Raw genomic sequence first — 22090 nt, forward strand, 5'->3', positions numbered from 1 at the left:
TTTTTTTTGTTTTCTGCAAGGCAACTGACCATTTGGGGATTAAAATCAAACTTCTTGATTATTTAGCTTCTGAAGTATAAAGGAAATTTCTGTTTTGACTGAAGGCTTGGCAAATGCTTGTATGAAACCCAGACGGGGTGGTTACGAGCCCCAGCCTGGCTGGATGGGCAGGAAGGGCGTCGCGTGCCCCCGCAATAAAACAATAGGGTTTGTGTGAATAAAACAGCATCCTGGGCAGAGAGGGTTGTTGCTGTCACGCTAAAACAGAAGGTACTCTGCAAAGTCTCTTCATCTGGGCTTTGTTGTCCTCGGTTGTTCTGCGTAGGAGACGTTCTTGACAGATTTTGGGGCTTTTTTTATTGCTTCAAAGCAACGATGAAAGCTGTTTCTACATGGGAATAACCAATTATTTGGGTTTCAGAGGAAGGGCTGCGTGTGAGCGTCTTTCAGAAGGAAAGCAAACCCTCGGAAAGGGCCGTGCTGCGGGGGAGAGAGCTCCAACGTGGCGCTAGGAAGAAACAGGGAAGCATTGTGTAAAGTTTCAGTTTGGAGACAGAAGCGATGGGATTTGTGTTTCTGTGCTCACGTGAGATGCAGAACTCCTCCGCGGCCGGGCTCCGGGATGGCAGAGGCAGCAGCCGGCGCTTGCGAAGGGGATGGTTTGGTCACCTCCCAGGTGGAGTGGGGGATTTCTGCCTTTCACATGGCGGCACGTTGGATCCGTTCCCGTTTATCAAGAGGGAACGACTGGTTCCCTCACCAGTTGCACAAAAATACGGCGAAACCTGGGGACCGCCATCCTGTGAGCTGCTGTGAGTCCAGACCCGGGGGGATTTGGGCTCTATAGGAAGAGAAATGAAATTGCACAAGGTGGGGGTGGGAAGTCCAGATTTTCCATCCCTTGATGACCCTTTGCCACATTTATTTCAATAGGTCCAAACCAAAAATATTTCCAAAATTGAATTTCTTTTTCTTGCTGCAAGATCTAGATGCACCGCGAACCGTGCCTCCTGGGGCTTCCTCCCAAAGAGACCCCATCTTACATCAGTTTAGATGCGTGCGGCATTTTGCATCCCATCCCTGCCTACGAGATAACAGCTGCTTGGTTAATTGTCCTCCTTAATTATGGGATTCCTCGCCTAATTATAGCTGGCCCGTGATGAGCTGGTGGTGAAAGCGGTGCAGCTCCTCCAGCGGGACCGCGCGAGCTGGCTCTTAACGAATAAACGTGGCGCAAAACTCGTTGGTGGCTCCTTAGAAACCCGACGCTTTGGGACGTGCAGCGTCGCTTTGGTTTTGCCAAGCTTGGGAAATCACTTCTGGGCACGGAGGTCTCTGTGCTACCTGCCTTTGCAAACCAATGGTCAAAGTGAATGTCATGATAAGAAATTACCTCTCCTCCCTTATTTTTTTTAACTTACTTTTTGGATTTTTAGCTAGTTCCCATGGTAACTTTCCACCTTCCTTTTCCTGGCGAGTCTCCAAGTCGCGGCTAGAGGCAGCCTTGGGGAGACACGTGCGAGCTGAGCCGAGCTTCGCTCTCCGTCCTCTGCAGAGTTGGGTGCGATGCCCGATGGGACCTCTCCGGTAGGGACAGAGCGTTGGTGGCTGGGGCTGCACGAGCAGCAGACCTTCTGGTTCGGGTCGTTTGCTCCATCAGGACGTTGGTTTCCAGCCTGGACTTGTCACCACAACCAGTTCTGGCAGCACCATGAGTTGCTGCCCGTACGCTGGGGGATGGATGATCCTCCGTTGGCTGCCCGGCGTGGAAACATCGGTGTTCAGCCGACACAGAGGATGCTGCACACCACAGACAGCGTCTGCTCCCGCTGCATCTCTCCTGCCCGTTTCCCCTGGCAGGATTTGGCCGTTCAGATTGCAGCTGGTTTCTTTTTTCAGCCCATACATCCTTCCTTCCCTCTGGCACACTTTCTACAAGGGAACAAACTGCCTTCCCTGGTAGGACCAAGGTCTTTGGAAGCGATTTGCAGCTCCCTGGGGAGTTTGTAATGAAATGATCTCATTTCTAATTTTCTTTTCCTTTTTTTCAAGCATTTCGAAGCAGCTCTGTGTTTCCAGGTCTCCCTTATTGCGGATAACCACCGACAGACACCCCAGACTGGCTTGGGGCAGGGCTAATCCTTCCCTTTCTCTTTTCTCTTTCAGTTCTTCTGGGTCCTTCTGGCGATCTTCCTCACTGAGCTGCTGCTGATATTCATCGAAATCATCTTTGAAAACAAGGTGGGTGCAATCAGGAGGCCTTTGGGTGCTGTACGGTGACAAACCTCAGCCCCGCATGTCATCGGGGAGGAAAATCCTCGACTGTCCGTTAGCGAACACCCTGCAGATGGAAGATGTTCCTTGCTCTTGCTCTGCTGGGGCTGCCCATCGTGCTCCAGGGCTGCGATGGATCTCCAGCACCACCCACAGCTGCAGCTGCCTGTGCAGGTTCACAGCCAACACCCTGTTGGTTTTGTTTTGTTTTTTTTTTTTTCTTGAGGATTCATTAAGCTCCTCGCCTCAATGACGTTAACTGCTGGCTTGCATTTGCAAGGATAGCTTTGAGTTATAGCTGAGCCGGCGAGATGGTAAATGCTTCCAACGAATGTCCTTTCTGGCTGCCCGCCTTCTGCAGAAGGAACCCTGCCATCTTCAATTTAATCTTCCCCTCGGAATCGATGAAACGATTAAATAGCTCGTCTCCATCTCTGCTGGCTCAACGAATGCACAGGGCAGGAGAACAACCTCTGAAATACCTGCGTACGGGCTCCAAAAATTGATCCCCCTTTGCATAAACAGCTTGATGCTTTCAAACCTGCCCAGGCTGATGGGTTGGGACTGGGAGTTGTGCTTGGTGACCCCAAAGACAGGTTGGGGTTGGGAGTTATGGGCTTGGTGATCCCAAAGCCAGGTTGAGGTTGGGAGTTATGGCTTGGTGACCCCAAAGACAGGTTGGGGTTGGGAGTTCTGTCCTTTATGAACCCCAAAGACAGGTTGGGGTTGGGAGTTATGGGCTTGGTGATCCCAAAGCCAGGTTGAGGGTGGGGGGTATGGCTTGGTGACCCCAAAGACAGGTTGGGGTTGGGAGTTATGGGCTTGGTGTCTCCAAAGACAGGTTGGGGTTGGGAGACCCCCAAAGACAGGTTGGGGTTGGGAGCTGTGTGCTTGGTGACGCCAAAAACAAGTTGGGGTTGGGAGTTATGGCTTGGTGACCCCAAAGACAGGCTGGGGTTGGGAGTTATGAGCTTGTTGACCCCCAAAGGCAGTTTGGGGTTGGGAGCTGTGTGCTTGGTGACCCCCAAGAGAGGTTGGAGTTGCGAGTCATGGGCTTGGTGACCCCAAAGACAGGTTGGGGTTGGGAGTTGTGTTCCTGGTGTCCCCGAAGTTGAAGGGAGGCAACGGGGGAGGACAGTGGCTACAGCCAACTCCATCCAGCACCTTCCCAGAGCTCTCCAAAACCCTCTGATCCCTAAAAAATGGGGTGCACCGGTGAAGAGGTTGCTTGGGTTCTGATTGAAAATCAATCTGTGCTGCCAAGCAGAGGCTGTATTTTGGTGGAATTCAGCACGAAATCTTCTGCTTTGCTCCGCCTTTGAGCCCCCCTGATGGTGCTCAGCATCATCCTGCACCACAGGGATGCAATGGGGACACCTTGGTGCCCTCAGGAGAGGGGACTGCAGCCTCGTGATGATACTCACGGATTGAGTAGAAACCCCCTAGTGCCTAAATTGTCCCTTAATTTAAATTTATCGGACAATATCAAAACCTAATTAAAAATCAAACAAAGGGGGAGAGAGAAAAGAGAGATCCGACAAGCGCTGAATCCACTTGACCTAAAATTGTTGGGAGGCACCAATCTGCATTCGAAACAATGGTTGTTTATTAAACTGTTGAAAAACACATTTAATTGGATTTTGTATTAAATAAGCGGGGAGGAGGAATGAATTTAGTGGCCTCGAAGCTACTGGAGTGGGCTCTGTTGATATGCAAATGGTTTGGGGAGATTACCGGAGATAACGGAGATAACGGGTTGGCTCCTCCAAGGGAAGGGAGTGCAGAGGTCTCATCACCAGAACTTAAAGATTTAACCCTGCGACATTTCTCTCCCACTTTAAAATCAAGATTTAATTACAGAGGCTGCCTCCAGGCTGGCGTCTCCTTGGAGGGATGGTGGGGTGAGCCTCCCTGGGGGAAAACAAGCAGAAAATGGGAAAAGCCGGGTGTTGCCTGTTGTGTTGGTCTTACCGGTGGGCAAACTGGGAATTAACATTTTAATGAACTTCCACACGAGCAATTTCTTAAAGGTTGTTCATCTCTCCTCGCCCGATCCCGCGCTGTCGGCAGGCTTTGTTGCCGCTCTGACGTGCCTTCATGTCTCCTTTTAATTTTTTTTTCACGCTCTTCTCCCTGTTCCCGCTTTGCCCAACCTCTAATTTTCATGTCAGAGTGAATTATGAAAAACAACGTTTTCTTCTCCCCCCCCCCCCAACTTTCCCTTGCTTCTAACTCCGAAAATAAGTTCCTTTTTCCTTTATTAATATTTCTGCTTGGCAGGAATCAAACGGCAAACCTGCGCCGGGCTTGGCACAGGACATGTTGAGCCTCAGCTCCTGGCTCGCTAATAAGTTTCCCAAGTGTCTGTAAAATACATTTTCAATTCAATTAATGCTTCGTGTGAAGTGCCTGATGTGTCAAAGCATCCTCGGCACTCTGGCTGAAGGAGCAGCAGGGAGAGCCCCAGCCCAGCTGCACCGTTCCCTTTCGGTGCGTTGATTAAATTGACGAATGATTTGTTGGGATGAGGAGTGACCCAGGGCTCCGATGAGGCTCCTGCACGGCTCATCCCACGGATAAATCACCTTTTGGCCATTTCACCTCCTTCAGCCCCTCCTCATGCAGCAGAACCCCGCCCCGTGCCAATGGTTAAAATCACATTTTGCAGTGGGATTGGAGATCTTGAGGGAGCTTTCAAAGAATTCCCCCTAATAATTAAAGTGCAGCATATGGGAAAAATCGGGGGGGTCAAGGTGCATTGCAGGAACCGGAGAGATGCTGCGGGGTGCCGCTGACCCTGGGAGCTCAGAAATGATGAATTTTGCCCCGAGAAACAGGCTCATGGGAGCATGTGGGGTTAGATTCTTACTCCGGTAACAGCTGGCAACGCTTGCTATGAAAAAATTTCCCTGTGTTGCAATATTTTCCCGGTGCCTTTTCCACGTATGAGCCGTGGTTTTGGTTTTTCTCTCCCCAGATGAACACGGTTTTCCACTCCAACATCCAGGCGGGCATCAGGCACTATTACGATGACCTCGACTTCAAGAACATTTTGGATTTTGTACAACAAAAGGTTTGTTTTAGGGGGGTGGGCAGCATCAGAGAGGTCTGGTTGTGAGCTTTTCCAATGCGTGGTTAACTCCGTGCCTGGCTGAAGCAGAACCATTCTTTTTCCCCCTATTTTTCGAGTTTTTTCCCACCTCTAGGGTGCCTTGCCTGATCTGTCCTGGATACCTTGCTCTTTCCTGCTTTGCACTGCTCTTTTTGCACAATTTGTCATTTTGTTGCTCTCCAAACCCACCCCGAAGGGTTTTTTCAGTGAGTTATTCCACCACCCATGTGCCCTGCAAAGAGCATCTTCTGCTCCACACCGTGGCGTGGACCTTTTCTGTTTTTATAAATCCATGGCAGGATATTTCTATTTCCCAGTCTTGATGGGAAACTGGTTCCCAACACCTCCAAGCTTCTGGAGAGCTCCCCCAGCCTGCCCAGAGCGAGAGGAAGGATCAAACAATTCAGCTAAAGCTGCTCCAGGGCAGCAGCCACCCTTAGACAGGTCGCTGTAGGTGCGACTTTTTGCTCGAGGTGTCACCAGGAGCTGGCCAAGCCCTTGACTCAAGGGGGGAATTGCAGAGACGGCGTTTTCACACCGCAGCTGGAAGGAGACAAGAGCTCCAGCCCTCTTCATGGGCAGCCCCGGGGGGCTCCTGGCACTCCCAGGAGCTCTGTCCAGTCCCGTACTGGGGCTTGGCACAGTCTGCTGTCACTTTTTTAGGTGTGTGGTTGGATATTTTGTCTCCTATCTAATGCTCAGAGCCTGCCAGGAGTCGGCAGGATCCGTCCCCTACCCTCCAGACAACCTGCAGGTCGATAAAACCATCCTCGCAAATCTTTTTTTTTTATTATTATTTTTTACCCAAACTTTTGCTACGCTGCTCCTGTTGCTTTGTATTTTATGCACCACGTGGTTTGTTTGAGGTACTAAATATTAAACGAAGGATTACATTAAAATACCGTCCCGGTTAGACGTGTTTCCCTTTCATCTCTCCAAACCCAAGGCAGCTGTGCTTCAGCCAAGCAACGACGCGTCCCCATCCCTCCAGGTACATCCAAACCCAACTCAAGTCAGCGTTGGGAGTTATTGTCGGTGCCGTAACGCACGTGGCCGTGCCAGACGAGCTTGGTTGGCTCTAACGTACCGTTTGGCTTTCCAGCACTGGTGAGAAACCATTCCTGGGAGCTGGGGGATGGAGGTTTGCTTGTGTTTTGAGGGCGGATGTTTGATTTCCCTGTTGTTGGTGTTACTGCCGGAGGGATGAACGTGGCTGGAAGCATTTGGCAAATGAAAAATAAAAAAGTGGAAAAACCAAAATGCTTGTGATCTGGGAGAGAAATCGCAGTGATGCTACGGCTCCTGGGTTGGTTTTGGAGAGCAGAGCCCGGCAAAGCTGCCTTCAGATGAACTCTGAACGTTCTCACCTCGACCTGGTTTCTCTCATTATGGGTTGGAGAATCATAAATCTGTGAATCTTATCTCTTGCTTTGAAAAAAAGGCGACTGAAGCTCCTTCTTCTTTGATGTAGCTGGAATTTAAGGCCGGTGGAGCCCTCCACGCTCCCCTCTCTTGGCTTGAACACCCGCTTTTGACTCTGGGAGTCGCCGTTCCTGAGCCGAGCACGTCGATAAGAGCCGGAGCCCTCTGAAGGTCTTAAGAGAGCGAGATCTGAATCTTTCTCAAGTTTTACTCCAACCTCTCTAAGAGGATGCTGAAATTCAGCCCTCTCCGCGTGGGTGATAAATGGATGCTGCCGCAAGCAGTCGGAAAGCCGGCGTTGGAGCCGTCCTGGAGGAGCCGTGGCGAGGAGCTTGGAGCACAGATCTGCAGATAAAGCAGATGGGGCAGGAAGGTTTCTCTGTCTCCAAACAAATGAAGATCAGGCACTTATCATACAATCTCACCCCAGTTTTACAACATTTTTCCCATTTACTGCTTCACTTGATGTTTTATTAGAAGTTTTCAGGGGGAGATCTTCATCTCAAAGTCTCTGTGCTAGAAAAGCCGCTGGTGGAGTCGCTGAGAAGTCTTTAACGTTTGCACATTTTGTCTTGTAGCGTGAGAAGGAGCTTTGCGAGAACGTGCAGCTCATTGCTGGGAGGTTTTGCGTTAGCGGATGATTTCCAGCCACAGTGCCAGCGGTGGAAGAGCAGAGTTGCTTCGTCCTGAGGGTGGGACCGGAGAGGAGCAATGCAGAGGAACAACTGCTGTAAGAGAAGGGAAATGGGTTTTACGGTGTCTGAGCAGCCTGGTTCACTTCAGGAGGATGAAAACTCGCTGGCAGGCTGGCAGGATCGCACCCAGACCTGCTTTTTTGATAAAACGCAAGCTCAGAGCAGCCTGTTCTCATCATTTAGAGGTTACTCTTGCTGTTTTCCCTGTTAAAAACCTTCTCTGTGCATAGGTTCAGCTTACTTAAGTCAGGCAAAACCCACACTTAGGATTTGAATTTTGCTTAAACCCTCTCAAGTGATGCTTTAAACGAGAGCCAGCTGCCTTCACACCCTTAAACCAGCGTCATCCAGGAAGAATAACAAGTCATTATGGTCCGAAGTGCCAGACACTGGGATTTTACATCAGCAGGATGATGGTGGAAATAATGCGGTTTTCCCCGTCGACACCTAGTTGGTCTGGCTGCCTGTGAGCAAGGAGATATTGAATAAATTGCCGTTCAGAAAATACTACTTCTATGTTTTTATCCCTCATTTTCACTGAACTTCTGCCCTTTGCAGCCCTCGGACGCCAGGCTGGAGACCGCGGTGACTCAGAAGCCCGGGTTTGCTCCAAGTCAGCGACCGCAGCTCTCCGCCACTCCTCGCTTTATCTTTTTTTAATGGTTTGCTGAGTGCAGGTGGAAGAGGAGAGTTCAAACCGCTTTGCTGAGCACAGGATTTGAATTTCAAACAGCTGCCGGGGCTGCGGGTCTTGCTCAAACCCGAGCGGCTCCAAACTCAAAATAAATCTGGGAAAGGTGAGGGTGTTGTGTTTGCAAACCTCCTCCTTTCTTCCTGGGGAAGATTAAAGGCGGCTTTCGCCAGCGTGGCTCGTTTGCAGCACTTTGCTTCGAGGACGATGGCTTTAGCCGTAATGAGCCCTCATCCCGTGGGTGCTGGCAGCGGTCCTTGACATGGAGAGCTCCTCGGATGCAACCTGCAAGGCTCTTTCCGTGGGCTCTTTTTTTTTTTTTCTGCTCGTTAGGCTTCTCTGAGCTCTGGGAGCCTGCATGAAGGTAAAACCCACCCCGAAGCCTGGCTCAGCTCATGAGACATAAATCCTGGCACAGCAGCAGCTGGGGCCGAACCTCTCTTTGCAGAGAAGGCGACACCTCGGTGAGGCTTCCTGGCAGTTAGTAGCCCTGATTATAAGGATTTTGGAGCAATTTTTGAGCAGTTGTAAAAGCAAATGGGGAAAAACCTTATTTGCAACGTGGGGTTATCAACCTGCTCGCCCAATATCCCTTTGCGTGTTTCTTTCCTCCTCTTCCTGGGCAACTTCTGCCAGCTGGGCTCCCTCACTGACCCAAAATTAAATTAAAAACAAGAGAGGGATTAAAGGTAGGAAGTTAGAAAATAGTTGTAAATCTGTGGGGTGGCTGCTCCTGGCCACGTCCGCCTGGTTTGGGGTGGGAGGAGGCCACGAGGACCCCAAGAGCTGGCGGCTTTTCCTCCTCCCGTTGGCCAAGAGTTGCCACCAGCCCGTCAGCCAGAGGGGGAGCAGATGCTCCCAGGGTTAAACCTCTCCCAAAAACCTGCTCCTTGCAGAGTGCGATGCTTAAAGAAATGGGGAAAACCTGTTTTTCTTTGTTTTTTTCTCTTACCAAGCACACACACCTCTCCTGCCCACTTCAGGCTTTTCTTTCTGGGGAAAAAAAATACCAAGATTCAGCTTGTTTACCAAGAGAAGGGATGACTCTGGGTATAATAAGCCCACTCTTATTCTGCAGAGAACAGAAAATGACTTTCATTAAACTTTTTCCTTTTTTTTCCTCCCTATTGTGCGAACAGAAGAAAAAAGCAGCTTTTTTCCTTTGTAGCTGTAGCATTTGATCTCTAATTTAACTTGACGGGAAGAGAAATCCCTCTTAGGCTGCGGAGCCTCGTTAGCATTTTGTCGAATGACACCAACTAGCCGAGCTGCCTTCAGGAGCTGAGAAATACATTCATTCAAGGGGCTGAAAGAGTCATCTCTCCTCCATCCCCCGGGAACGGGATGGATTAGTCACCTGTAATTAAATGAGTGAAGCATGAATGAGCCTGACCTTCCCTGTGCTGGTGAAAACGAGGATGCCTCCGAAACATGCATCTATAACTGCCACACGCCTCTAAAACAGGGCTAAACAGGGTAAAACACCCACTTTTGGTTTTTTACACCGTGTCTTCAACTTCCTAATTAGGGTCTTGGAAAGCAGAAAACAATCGAGGCTCCAACGCTGGTGGTGCAAAGCAGCGCTGGAGACGCAGGGGAGATGTTTCGGTGGGTTGGAGGTGTCGAGGGTTGTTCAGCCGCGCGTCTCATCCTCTCCTTTTCTTCTTTCTTTTTCGCAGTTTTCTTGCTGCGGTGGCGATGAGTACCGAGACTGGGAGGTGAACCAGTACCACGCCTGCAACGGCAGCGGGCCGCTCGCGTGCGGCGTGCCCTACACCTGCTGTGTCAGGAAGGTGAGGCAGCCGAGGCACGGAAAGTGCCTTTGTTTTAGGTAATATTTCAGCAAAACACCCTCTTCCAATGGTTATTATTGCAGATTTCTGGAGTTTCTTATAAACTGCATTGCCATCTTGCAAAGTGGTTTGAGACAGCGTCAGCGGGAGATGATAGAGAAAATAAAAATATATATATGGGCTGCACTGTATGGTAGTAGTTTTAACACAAAATAAATACCAAAGCCCTGGGCTATTCATTGCATTTCTGTCATGCCGAAGAGTTGTTAGAAAGGCCCAATTCCTGTTTTTCAACCTCACGTGTGATCTAAAATAGTTTTGGAAGATTGTTTTGGAAAGAAACTGCAGCATCTTCACAGGGCTGCATCTCCGCACGGATCCGCTGCTGTCCTCTGCTCTCCTGTCCGAAGGATGTGTCTCAGCCGGCCGCTGTGGGGTTTGGCGGTATAAAGGGATCATGTTTGCCGGTGTCGGCTCCTAATGAGGAGGTTTTTAAGCATTTTGGTGAAAAAGAGGCCGTGAGTGCTCTTTGAATAAAGAACCATCCTTGTGTGATGGGAGTAAAAAAAGTCTCGTGAGCGGCCGCCCTTGCCAGGCTGCATTTCCGACACGCTGCGAGTGGGGTCGGAGGGAGATGGAGAGAGGCAGTAGTGGATTTGCAGAGCCATTAAGATCTCCCGTGATGATTTTTAGAGCTGAAAATCAAGACACCCCCCTCCAAGCAACGCTTTTCTGCTGAGACGAAGCTCAGTGCTCTGACACCGTCTTGTTTAATACAGCCGTCCACCGCGGCGCCATCAATCTGACACATGCTGTGGATAAAATGCCAGGAGAAGGGGAAAAAAAGTGCCAATATCCCTGGCTGATAAGGAGAGAAATGCTATAAATGCTGCTAAAAAAAAAATGGGTTTGCTAAGCATAATCCTGGGAGAAAACCTCCTCGAGGTTCCGGGCGTCAGGAGTATCAGCGTTGCCGCTGAATCCTGGCCATGCCCCAAGCTTTGCTAATTGCACAAGGGAAATATATCATCAATCTTGTGTTGTTGTTGGATTTTTAATGGCAAAAGAGGGAAATTGGAGATGTTTTAGTTGTCAGTGGAAGCCTGACATGCAAATCAGCTGCCAAAATAATTGTCATCTCTAATCAGGGCGTTGATTAAGAATCCTAAAGCTCCTGAAGATGGAATTAGAAATTCATGCGTTGGGCTTCTGTATTACGAGTGAGGATGTGTTGGAGAGAGTCAAGTGCATTTTTCAGTATTTTTACACTCCCCATGGTTTTGGGTGACAATTTGGCAAAAAAAGAAAAAAGACCTCAGTGCAGCAGGCAGTGCGAGAGAGGTAAGAAATCACAGATGATTAATCTAGGAAGGTAAGAAATAAGGCAACGTTTTGGCTTCCCACTGCAGTGAGCTGGGGCTGGAGGATGCTCTAGTGAAAGTCCACAGTAAATCCTCTGCGTTTTTTTTCAAGAATTAGAGCCTGTGGACGTGGCTCTGACAGCCAAAGGGGTTTTATGGGAAGCGAGACCTCACCAAACACGTCTAAATCTCAATGAGAAATGAAATCCGTTCTTGGGAGGAAGAGTAACCAGGTAGATAGATGTAGCCTCGTTCTTCAGAGATTTGATTTTTGGCACTTTCGGTTAAGAAATCAGCCCGACACGGTATCAATAATATATTAAATGGGTTAAGAGGGTTGTGGAGGTTTTCCTTGTGGGCTGAGAAGATGAGAGAAGCACCTCTGCACCTGGGGATGAAGATGATGTGTGTGATGCTCTGGACACACCTGGTTGGGACTTAGCGACGTGCAAGCCCTGCTGAAAACCCTTTCCACCAAAAGAAGTTACTTGAGGGCTGAAGAGAAGCTCTTGTGTTGGCCCTACAGCTGGAGGGACCTCCAGGGACCATGCAGGCACGTGTATGAATTGTTCTGCGTCGGGTAGAGATGAACACGATGGTCCCTTCGCTGGGAATAACCTTGTTATCAACCAGTTATGAATCCACCGGTTTGTGGGGTAAGAAACGCTTCTTGTGTTGTTCTTCTCTCTTTGTGCCTTCATGAATGAAAGCCGGAGAGCGAAGCGTCCTTTGCTCTTAGAGAACCTTTGAGATTTCAGTAGAGAGGTCATTTGGCAATGAAATATTGTGGGAAGAACAAAAGGTGCTAATAGAAGCGACCTTGGCTGGAGGAAAGAGCCTGAAATGTGGATTGGGGGGTTGATGCAATGTGTTTTCATCTTGTCTTTAAATACAGCCGTAAAACCACCCCGTTTTGCAGGAAAATACTTCTTCTATTACAAGCCTCTCCAAGAGGGTTGCATCCCCTGGGGCATGTTCCAGGGCAGGCTGAGCTGCGGGGATGGCAGCAGGCACATGCCCTGCCTGTTCCAGAGTTTCATCTCGGAGTTCGTAGACCTTAAAAATCTTCCAAAGAAGACAGAACGGGCAAATACACACTTCCCTGAGGGTGTGAGACGGGATCCTCAGCTCCAGGTGCTTTATGAAATGATTTTCCACAACACTCCTGCCTTCTCCTGGGAAGCCGCGGCGTTGCTGTGCCTGTGCCAAGCGCAGAGTCTGCGGAGCACTGGTCGAGCATCACCGCTGCCGTTTGGCACTGATTTTGGGGAGAAAAGCGGTTGTTTAAAAAAAAAGTGCAAGGATTGCAGCCTTCTGCCCTTGGTGGGTTTTAGGCGTCGGCGTGTGTTGCTCTTCTGTTATCCCTGAAGGCATCAAAATGCATTCTGGAATCACAAAGGCTTCTGTCGGGTTTTACGTTAGAAATTTTGATTCAGCTCCAACCTTCTCTTGCATGCAAGACCTTGACAAAGGTCCGTCAAGGCTTTCCAATCTTCCACCCTCCCCAACACAAGGTGTTGAGGGAGTTACTCAGACAGAGAAACCCTTGGTTATTTCATGCAAAAAGGAGAAGTGGGGATGGATTTGTGCCGTAGCCAGAGGCGTTCAATGAGCCCGACATCGTTCAGCGGTGTTTCACCATCAAGGGTCCTGCGATGTCCGTGAAAGCGAGTCTGAAAAGCAAGGAAAACTGAAAACTATTGAGAAAAATTAAAAAAACGTTGTGGGTTTTTTTTTTAAAGTGTAAACCAAATAGACAGATCCTTGGTCATTTACAAGTTCTGTTATAGCACGATAGGCACGAGCGTCGCAGGTTCCCCGTGTGCTGAAGGCATTTCTCCCTCCCAGCCCCAGCTCAGATCTCTCCGTGATGCCGCTGGATCCTTTGCCGCTGCTCCCCAGATTTCCCTGCTCGTCCTTCACATGCACAGGCACTAATTAGTCTCCTCGACTCTGCCTGCTTTGTAAATGTGTCTCGCAGCAGCGAGAGATGGGATTTGCGATAGCGCCCTGAGAAATGTGGTGGGTCCAGGAGCTCTCGGTAACATAGCGCTGGATTAATTTCCCTGCCAATTACCGGAGGAACACGCTGCAGCTTTACGGCCAGGCTCTGTCTGGAGGTGCTCGTTGCTTTTATGCCGTGTCTTGCAGGAAAGCGTAATTTACACCTAAGTGGGCACATTTCTCTTTTTCATCTCTGTGCCTCCGAAGCACAAGATGTTTTTGTTTTGTTGTCCAGGAGCTTTTACTGGTTGTCAAAACCATCTTTCTGACAGCGTAATCATTTCAGCGCGTTATTATTTTATGGGCACAAAGCCCTTTTAGAAATATATGGTGTTACGGGAGCTGCTGCTCGCTCCATGAAACAAGCCAGAAAAAAACCCAAACCAAACCCTCAGAAAATCAGTCCCGAGAGGTACAAGGTACCCAGCGGGCTCAGGATGTGCCGGAGCTACTCTCCAGCTTCGCTTTTTTTGGGATGAGCAAAAATCAGTTTTTGCAACCCAAAACGTTCCACTTTTCCCTCCTGACAGAAGCAGAGGAATTAGGTTTGATTTTATTTTATAAAGGTCCTGAAGAGCAGCGTTTGGCCGGGATTTCCCTCATTAGCTGTAGATCTTGAACTTTTATTGTTGGCCAACAAAGAGCGAAGCACTGGTGGGGTCTAAAATCCAAGTGCTGGGAGACTTTGGGGAAATTCCCCCTTGATTTCTAGAGAGCTCAATACATTTAATCCCTGTGAAGTTCCCTTTATTGTGAACAGAGACATGACTGAACAAAGAGAAAATCAAGGGGATGTTTTGAAAGAGCTGCTTTGCTAAATTCTCACGTGATGTGGAGGTGGTCCCAGCTCAAATCACTGGAAAAGCATTGGGAGGACCTGAGCATCCTCCGAAACAGCAGAAACCAGAGAGAAAAGTAGTTTAAGAAAAAAAAAACCAACGAACTTAAAAACCCAACAACTTATTGCCAACATGCGTGGTTTCAGCATTGCCTTTGGGCACAAAGGAGCCCGAGGTTCCAGGGTAGCAGCTTGCCTCATGCTACGCTGAGTGGTCGAGGCAACTGGGTGAGCTCTTCTGTTTCTTTATTTTTTATTCTTATTTCTTATATTTCCCCTTCGGCTTTCTCCGAGCTAAGTCTGTCCACCAATGCTCTGTTCCCAGGTCCCTGGAGAAGTCATTAACACCCTGTGTGGATACCGGACGCTCGATAAAGAGGTAACGCTTGGCTGTTTCCTTCCTACGTCCTTCTCCTTCCCCGAGCCCCCTAAAATGAACGGGTTATTCGCAGGTAGGCTCTTCCCCCCCAGCACGGCTGTTACTGTAGCTGGCTATAAATCCATTTTTCTTGCTTTCCCTGGCGTCCGGGGTGTTGCTCAGTGTCACAGAGCGTGGGCAAGCTTGTGACATGGGTGGGTGGTCCCTGGAGGCTTTGGCTTGTTTGGATCAGCCTCGGGAAATGCTGCTCCTCCGTTGGGTTTTGAGGCTCGGCCGTAGGAGAGAAGCTGATTTGGAGGCCCTCGGGGGTGGCCACGGGGCTGTATCGCGGCAGAGAGCTGCAGTATCTCCGTGCATATGGGCCGTAGCTCCCAGGGACAGTTTTTTGGCAAGAAAACCCAAGGAACAATCCAATTCCAGAAATTTAATTCCCAAACACTTCTCATGCCTCTCCTTTGGCTTGAGAGAAGGAAAAAGTGCAAGAAATAACATCACCCCCCAAACCCAACATCTCAACAAAAACCATCACGCTTCTCTTCGCTCTTCTTCCAGCGCCTGGAGCTGCTCAACGTCATCCACGTGCGAGGCTGCATCCACGCCGTCGGGCTCTGGCTCAAGGACAACTTTGAGGCCACGTTGGGCATCGTTTGCTCCCTGCTGCTTCCACAGGTACGTGGCGGATCCGGTCGGTGTCCTCTCGGCTTCTTTCGCTGTGCTGCAGGAGGGAAATAATTCCTTTTTGTAGTTCTTTTTTTCCCCTCCACGTACAGCTGAGATTTATATCTCGGGCGGCAACGTCACAGCACTTTGGAGAGCACCCGGACTAGAATTATCAATTTACGACCGCGGTGCCGGCTGGCTCGTAACACGCTCCTGAAATCTAATTATTGATCACGTAATAGCATCTAAAAGGAAGGCGTGCATATGTTAGGGCAGAGAATCCTTTTACATTTCTTTTTACAGCTCTTCTTCAAATAGAGCATAAATATTAACCAAAATACGCCATAATCGTAAATTTAGCAGGGTTTGCCATGCCTCATGAAATCCATTTCCCATTAACGATGCCTGAGGATCCAAGCAACTTTCCAGCCCAGGTAATGAAGCTGTTCATCACAGATACTCGATATGGAGAGAAATTGTGGGTTGCAGCTTTGCAGCACTGTTGGCACTGTGCTAGCAAGGAGCTGAATATCTCTCTTAGATCCTTTTTTCACAAAATATTGATGATTTACTGTTGATTTGATCCTTTTTTTTGATTCCTTTTGGTTTTCACAAGCGAATGCTTTCTTTTTATCTCATCATTTTGCCACTGGAGGTATTTGGTGATGCTTTCCAGTTTTATCTAAATGGGAATGAAATAATTTTATTTTTTTATCTGTTTCCACTTGCAGTGAAAGGTAAAATAGTGGTTGAATAAAGCAGAAGCTGTTACACAAATACATGGCGTGGGGAGCTAATTTTTCAAAGGATGGACTTTCCTCTTTGATGGTCCAGTTGAAAAACCGAGATGGGGGAGGTTTGTGCCCAATCCTAGCTGTGACGCTCCGCGTTCCTAAAGTGTTTTCTCCAAAACATGCAGATGAGCAACAGACTTCTGCTGTGCTGCCACCAGGAAATGGAACGGGCACAGAACCGGGGTGAAAAAGCGCCGTGATGGAGGCAACCGCTTCCATCTGCCTCGCAGGGTGTCGAGAGCCCATTACAGGAGCCGCCTGTTGCGTTGCCCATTAACCTGCCAACGGGATGCTTTTAATTGGGAAGGATGGGAAGGAAAAAAACCAGAGATGGCAATAAGGGTTGTGAAGGCTTGATGAATATCAAGTGCTTCTGAGCGAGCATTGTGATTTTTTTTTTTGGCATGCTCTTCAGATGAAGAACCTCGTTCTTCCCATCTGCTCATGATTTCCAGGTTTTAAATAGAAATCGGATTTGATTCTGTCAAGTTTTGAAGGGAATTAAGTTCTAAATGGGCATCTGTGTTGTCAGGAGCTGTCAGCCCAGGAACAGCTTCATCGCCAGCAGCTGCCAGCAGAAAGCTGGGGTGAAAATATCGCCTTGGAATTGCCGATCGAAGGGGGCAGGGTTGGCACCGTTGACATGGGGAAGTGACAACGCCTTGAACGTGGGGAAGAGCGAACATGTTGACCTGTCTCATCTTTGACCCTTGGGTGTTTGTCATCTCTCTGTAGAGCTGCAAATCCCCTTGGGAGAAAAATTGGGGAGAAGGTTGGGGTTGTGATCCACGTCCTGAGTCCTGCTTTGGGTTTTGCCCGATTTTCCTCCAAGTCTTGCTTTTCCTTAGGATCAAACCTCAGTGATGAGCAGCTCGAAGGGCTCGAAGGGATTTGAGCTCGGACGGTGTTCATTATCTGAGTGCCCGAGATTTGGGCTTGGATTTGGGGTAAGCGACCGGCTCTTCTTGTGCAGACAGAAGGACCCAAGAAAAGTTGGGGCTGAGATGGAGTGTCCATGGCGAGTGGGCGATTCGTGCTCGCAGTGTTGTCTTTCCATCACACTCCGATGTGAGAATACATCAAATTTTGTCTTTCCATCATACGGGAATTATGGAATATCTAAATTTTCTCTGCTTTTGCCCAAATATCTCTTCGAGAGGCCAAGGGCACAGGGCAGGCTGCTCAGCTTTGATTTCTCACATTTGTGGGCATCTAGGTGGGTTGGGGGAAAGCTGTAAATCTGCTGGGTCCTGTTGGGTGTTGAAGAGGAGACAGGGAAAAATCCTGCCCGGGTACGTGGCTGCGAGGCAGCAGCCTCTCTCCAGGCCAGTGCAAGGCAGAGGGAGTTTGTGATTTTATGGGCGCTCTTAAATCATGAACCTCTCTGCCTGTTTTAAGGAAGCCATTAAGCAATGGGAAAAAAATCTCATTTTAGGAGTCGGGGGTTCATTTGTCTTCATTCAGAGTGAAGCATAAATGCACCAGCTCCATTATTTTTGCGCTTTGGCAGAGTACCTTTAATTCTCTTTTTTTTTTTTTTTTCCCCTGTGCTTTACCCTCCAGTAACAATCCCATCTCCTCGCCCTTCTTCTCAGCCAAGCTGCAGACCGAGGCCAAGTTGCGCTGCGATTCATATTGCTCCCAAAAAGATGTTTTAATTTAGTTGCTGGCAGTCAGTGAGCAGCTCACGTTGTGGCCTCATCCTCGTTGTGTTTAATTACGGAGCAACCCCGGATCTTTCAGCGGGTGCGGCGGAGCACATACATTAATTTTATACCGGCTGCCTCCCTACCATCCCTCCCTCTAGCAAGACAGAGTTTACAGCGTGCGTAAAGTGCGTTGATAGTTAAAATAAGCCGAGTCATCTTGTGCCTTGTTGCTCTTTCCCCTTTGCAGTGCCCAGGGGCTCTTTCAGCATCGTTTGCGTTGACGTCAGGAGCAGCAGCTCCAACTTCTCCGTTCCCGTGCCCTCGCAGGGGATGTTTGCTCCTGGTATTTCACCCTCCTTAGCAAGGTGAACACGTCGTCGCTGCAATGAGGTAGAAACAAGTGCATAAAAAAGCTCTTCAACCCCTTTTTCTCCATCCTGAAGGTGCAAAAAATGGAAGGAGTCCAATGAAAAAGAAAAAAATCTCTGAAAGGTCCCTGATGAGAGTTAATACCTATTGACTCGGGGTGCAGCCACCTCGCAATGAATTGTTGCTGCCTTCTCTGAAAGGTCCCTGGTGAGAGTTAATACCTATTGACTCGGGGCACAGCCACCTCGCAATGAATTGTTGCTGCCTCCGTTTCGCTTTGATATTTCATCAATCTCCAGAGCTTTACACTGGGAGCAGCTACGGAGTAACGGAGCAACAGTGGAGGGGCGGATGTTCCCTCCTAAGAGCATGAACCCAGCAAATCAACTATTTCCATCTTCCGAACCGCAGCACGAGACTCGCAGCGTGCGTTTCGCAGGTTGGCGTCTTTGTCTCTTGGTGATGTTAAATCTTCTCTTGTGTAAAAGGCTTTGTATTGCCCAAGTTCCCTTTTTCTTTGCGAGATTAATTTGTATTTTGTTTGCTTTTTAATATCTAACTTGCTCCAGGGGCTGGAAGGCGGTATATTCTCAAGCGGCTGGCGCGTGCTTAATGGAGTAGAAAAAGGGAATAAAAAGGGATTTTTCCATCTGCAGTCCATGACCTCTACGCGCGCCTGGTCTATAAATATCAATTTATGGTTGGAAAAGCCAATAAAAGCTAAATGCTTGCTTTTTACTTGATTAGCTCTGGGAAAGCTGAAATGATTCAACTCTTCTGTTTGGCTCGATCCAGCTTTACAGCCGCCCAAATGGGCAAGGACCTCCGGAGCCGGGCGCACGCCTACACAGAGCCACTGACGTTTGCGTGGAAAAAGGTTTTTTTTCAGAAAGTTTGGCTCACACGAGACCCTTGTTGAGCTGGGGGATTATTTTCTGTTTGGCCAGAGCTGGTTTTGTCGGGACTGGGGTGCAGCGGGATGCGGTTAATCGCGCTGTCGCCCTGCGAGGGCTCTCGAGCGTCGTTTTGTTGCTGGTTTCCATCCTGAATTTTTGCCCTTGTTAAGCAAAAGTCAAGCTGAGCCTTGCATGTTTGATCGCCCAGGAAAATGTGACTGGGAGCGCTGAGCTCCTCTTGAGTGCTCTGCAAGAGCCCAAAATGCACCTTTTCCACCCCACATCAAGGCACCGATCGCATGCACATGCATGTAACCGGATGCACACCCCGAAGGGAAATGAGCTCTGGTTTTCCAGACCTGTTTCTTGTATAATAATGTGAAAATGAGCCTTCCAGCCCTTTCCTTCTTTGCTTCCAATTCCTGCTTCCTTCCTGCCAGACGAGCCGTCGATGGCCGAGTGTTCCCCAACGAGGAGGATATTGCCGTTGGGTCTCGCCCATGTCACCCATGACGGCACCGGCGTGGCTGGTCCCCGCTGACGGCAGACGTCCCGCTGGCCCTTTGGCTGGGCGAACACAAAGCTCCTTACCCAGAATGGGACGGGTCTGGGGCAGACTTCAGCCGTGGCTTCCCAGGAGAGTCCCAAAGTGGAGATAAAGGTCTTCAGCTGCAGGGTCTTCACTGCACAATATCAATTTGGATCGGCTCGAGGCCACCGAGCTGCTGCTGGGAGGAGCTGGAGAGGTGGGAAATGGCAGCAGGCATCTGCCCCCTCTTCTGTTTGCTTTGCATTTAGGTGTTGAACTTTTTATTTTAAAAAAAACCCAAACAAAGCAATAGGATGCCTCCTTCCTGGTGCATCATTATGTCTTAGCGGGTTAAAATATAATAACCCAGGTATCTGCGTGGCCATAGGGATCATTGTTGCTTCGAACGGTGATGCTTTGGTTTTGCAAACTTTTCCTTCTTGGTTTATGCTCAAGGTGTCCAGGGAGCAGAGGGCGAGGTGGGCAGAGGAGGAAAACACGTGCGAAAGGAAGGATGCGGGAAGGATGTGCCTGTGCGAGCCCCCGCACGCTCCCTCCTGCAGCATCCGGCAGGGAAGCGAGGCAGGAATTCCCGGTAACGGCGTCTGCAGGGGGCTGTCACCACAGGCGATCCCTGACCTTGGGTGCCACGGGATTGCAGAAAGGATTATTGATGCAAATTGCAACCTATATATTGCAATTGCGATATGTCATTGCAAAAATTATATACAGATCTATGAAATGATATTGTGGCTTTGTGAGCCTGCGTGCTTTATCCATTCCCTCGATACGCAAAGGTCTTTGGATTTATTTTACGCACGCAACAGCTCTTGCAGGCTCTGAGAGCAGCTGCTCCGTGATCTCTGTGCAAACCCTGCGCGTTTCAATCCCCAGCAAAAAGCTCCGAAAGCGGCAGGCGAGAGCCCTCCCGAGGCAGCGGTGCTTTCCCCTGAACACCAGTCAGGAAGAAAAAAAAAAAATTTCTAACTTGAAATACCCCGCGAGCCGTTCTCCCCTCGCTCGGCGGTGATTGCCATCGTGGGCGGGGGGAAGTCAGGGAGAGAAGCAGCTTTTCCATATTTTTTTTTTAGCCTCATCTTTGGTACATGTTGTTAACACGCTGCTCTGCAATAACGCCTCCCTTCGTATCGCAGCGCAATAAAATCAGCGCTGGAGTTAGAAATCTCTTTCCTTCTGGAAAAACATGGTGCCCTTGGTGCCGGGGATATTGAATGCATCTATATTCCTGACAGCTGCCTCTGTTTGCATTACATGGAGGAGGATATTTAAAGGCGAGCTGGAATGGAAGCTGGTTCATAACTCAGAGCAGAGTGAAGGCTGCGGGATGCCAGCAGCTGATTGAAGTCTCAGGATCTTTTTATTCCATTCAAGAAATCCCCGGTTTAACCGGGACGCTGCGGTCCCTCGGACGTCGCATCGCCGGCGGGAGGAGAGGAGCAGGAGGGATGATGTCCCCAGATTTGCATTCGATTTATTGGCAACACAAATCTTTTCTGAATTGCTGTTTGGTTTAGGGAGGAAAAAAAAATTACACGCTTGCCTTAAAATCTGTCATTTCAAAGGGGTTTTCTCGCTTGGTCCTTTCACTGTGTTGGGATTTTAATCTGCCCGGTGGTGACACGCTAAAAGAAGTAAATAATGCCAAAGCTCGACATACATTGAAATATTATTTTAAAACTTTCTAAATCCTTCAAGGCTCTGCTGTTGAATATGGATCAGCACAATCTGATTATCTTGCATCCGCACGGGAGCGGTCGCTCTGGGCTCTGCCATCTCCCAGCGGCGAAACCATCTCCGAGCATCCTCCAACCAGCCTCAGCCTCCTGCATCCCTGCCTGGAGGCTTCTGCGGCTTTTGGGGACACGAGAGGGGACAAATACGGGGCAGGAGAACAGGACCTGGGCCGGCGTTTCCATGACAAAGTCTTTGGTTTGGTTATTTTTGTGCTTTGCCGAAAGCAAGCTCCGGTGCGGGTGCCCGCAGGTTGCACAGCCCGATGTTGGTCCTGCGCGCGCCCGCGGGGACCGGACGCCTTCTGCACGGGTTGGGTCGGGGTCGAGCGCCGTCTCCCCGTGCAGGATGGACTCATTTCATGGAGCGTTTGGGAAGGAGCTGCGGGCTGAGCGGGACGGATAACACGCGGCGCAGCAGGGGATGTTTTGAGGGCAGCGGGGAGCTATGCAGGTACTTCAGGTGCTGTAAGATAACCTGATTTCGGGCCATTTGGGTAACAAAAGGAGATGCTGAGATATTTCCAGACTTTCCTTTTTCTTTCTGCGTCTGCAGTCGTCTTTCCCAGCGAAGAACCCTAATCCAGCAATTCCGTAATTCCCGCAATTGGGAAAACCTTGCTAGCTGTCACCACGCACCTACCGCCGGCACCTCGTCTGGTTTTTTGGTAGTTAATCCTGTTATCAGGAATTAGGTGGAATGTCAGATAAGCAGGATGCTCTTTGGGGGTCAGTGGGTGCAAATTAGGAAAAGGGGAATGGGGTGAGCGCCAGCTGCGGACTCCAGGGAGGGACTCTGTGTGCTGGGAGAGCATCCCACGGGACGGGCTCTCCCGCTGCTTCCAGGTGAATTTGGGAGGAAAAATAAAATAA

The 22090-nt window shown here is 49.4% G+C and overlaps 1 protein-coding gene across 1 annotated transcript; it reads left to right on the forward strand.

Annotated features, from left to right (window-relative positions):
- Positions 1–1566: 1566 nt before the first annotated feature.
- LOC104468120 (tetraspanin-15-like) lies at positions 1567–15238 on the forward strand (the record flags this gene model as incomplete). The annotated part of the gene is made up of 6 exons (XM_010082144.1): positions 1567–1587; positions 2167–2241; positions 5252–5347; positions 9874–9987; positions 14516–14569; positions 15122–15238. Coding segments are annotated over exons 1-6 (477 nt in total), but the record flags the coding sequence as incomplete, so codon positions are not given.
- Between the last annotated feature and the right edge of the window lie 6852 nt (positions 15239–22090).

This window comes from Pterocles gutturalis, unplaced genomic scaffold, assembly GCF_000699245.1.
Source record: "Pterocles gutturalis isolate BGI_N339 unplaced genomic scaffold, ASM69924v1 scaffold16054, whole genome shotgun sequence".
In the NCBI taxonomy this organism is placed as follows: Eukaryota; Metazoa; Chordata; class Aves; order Pterocliformes; family Pteroclidae; genus Pterocles; species Pterocles gutturalis.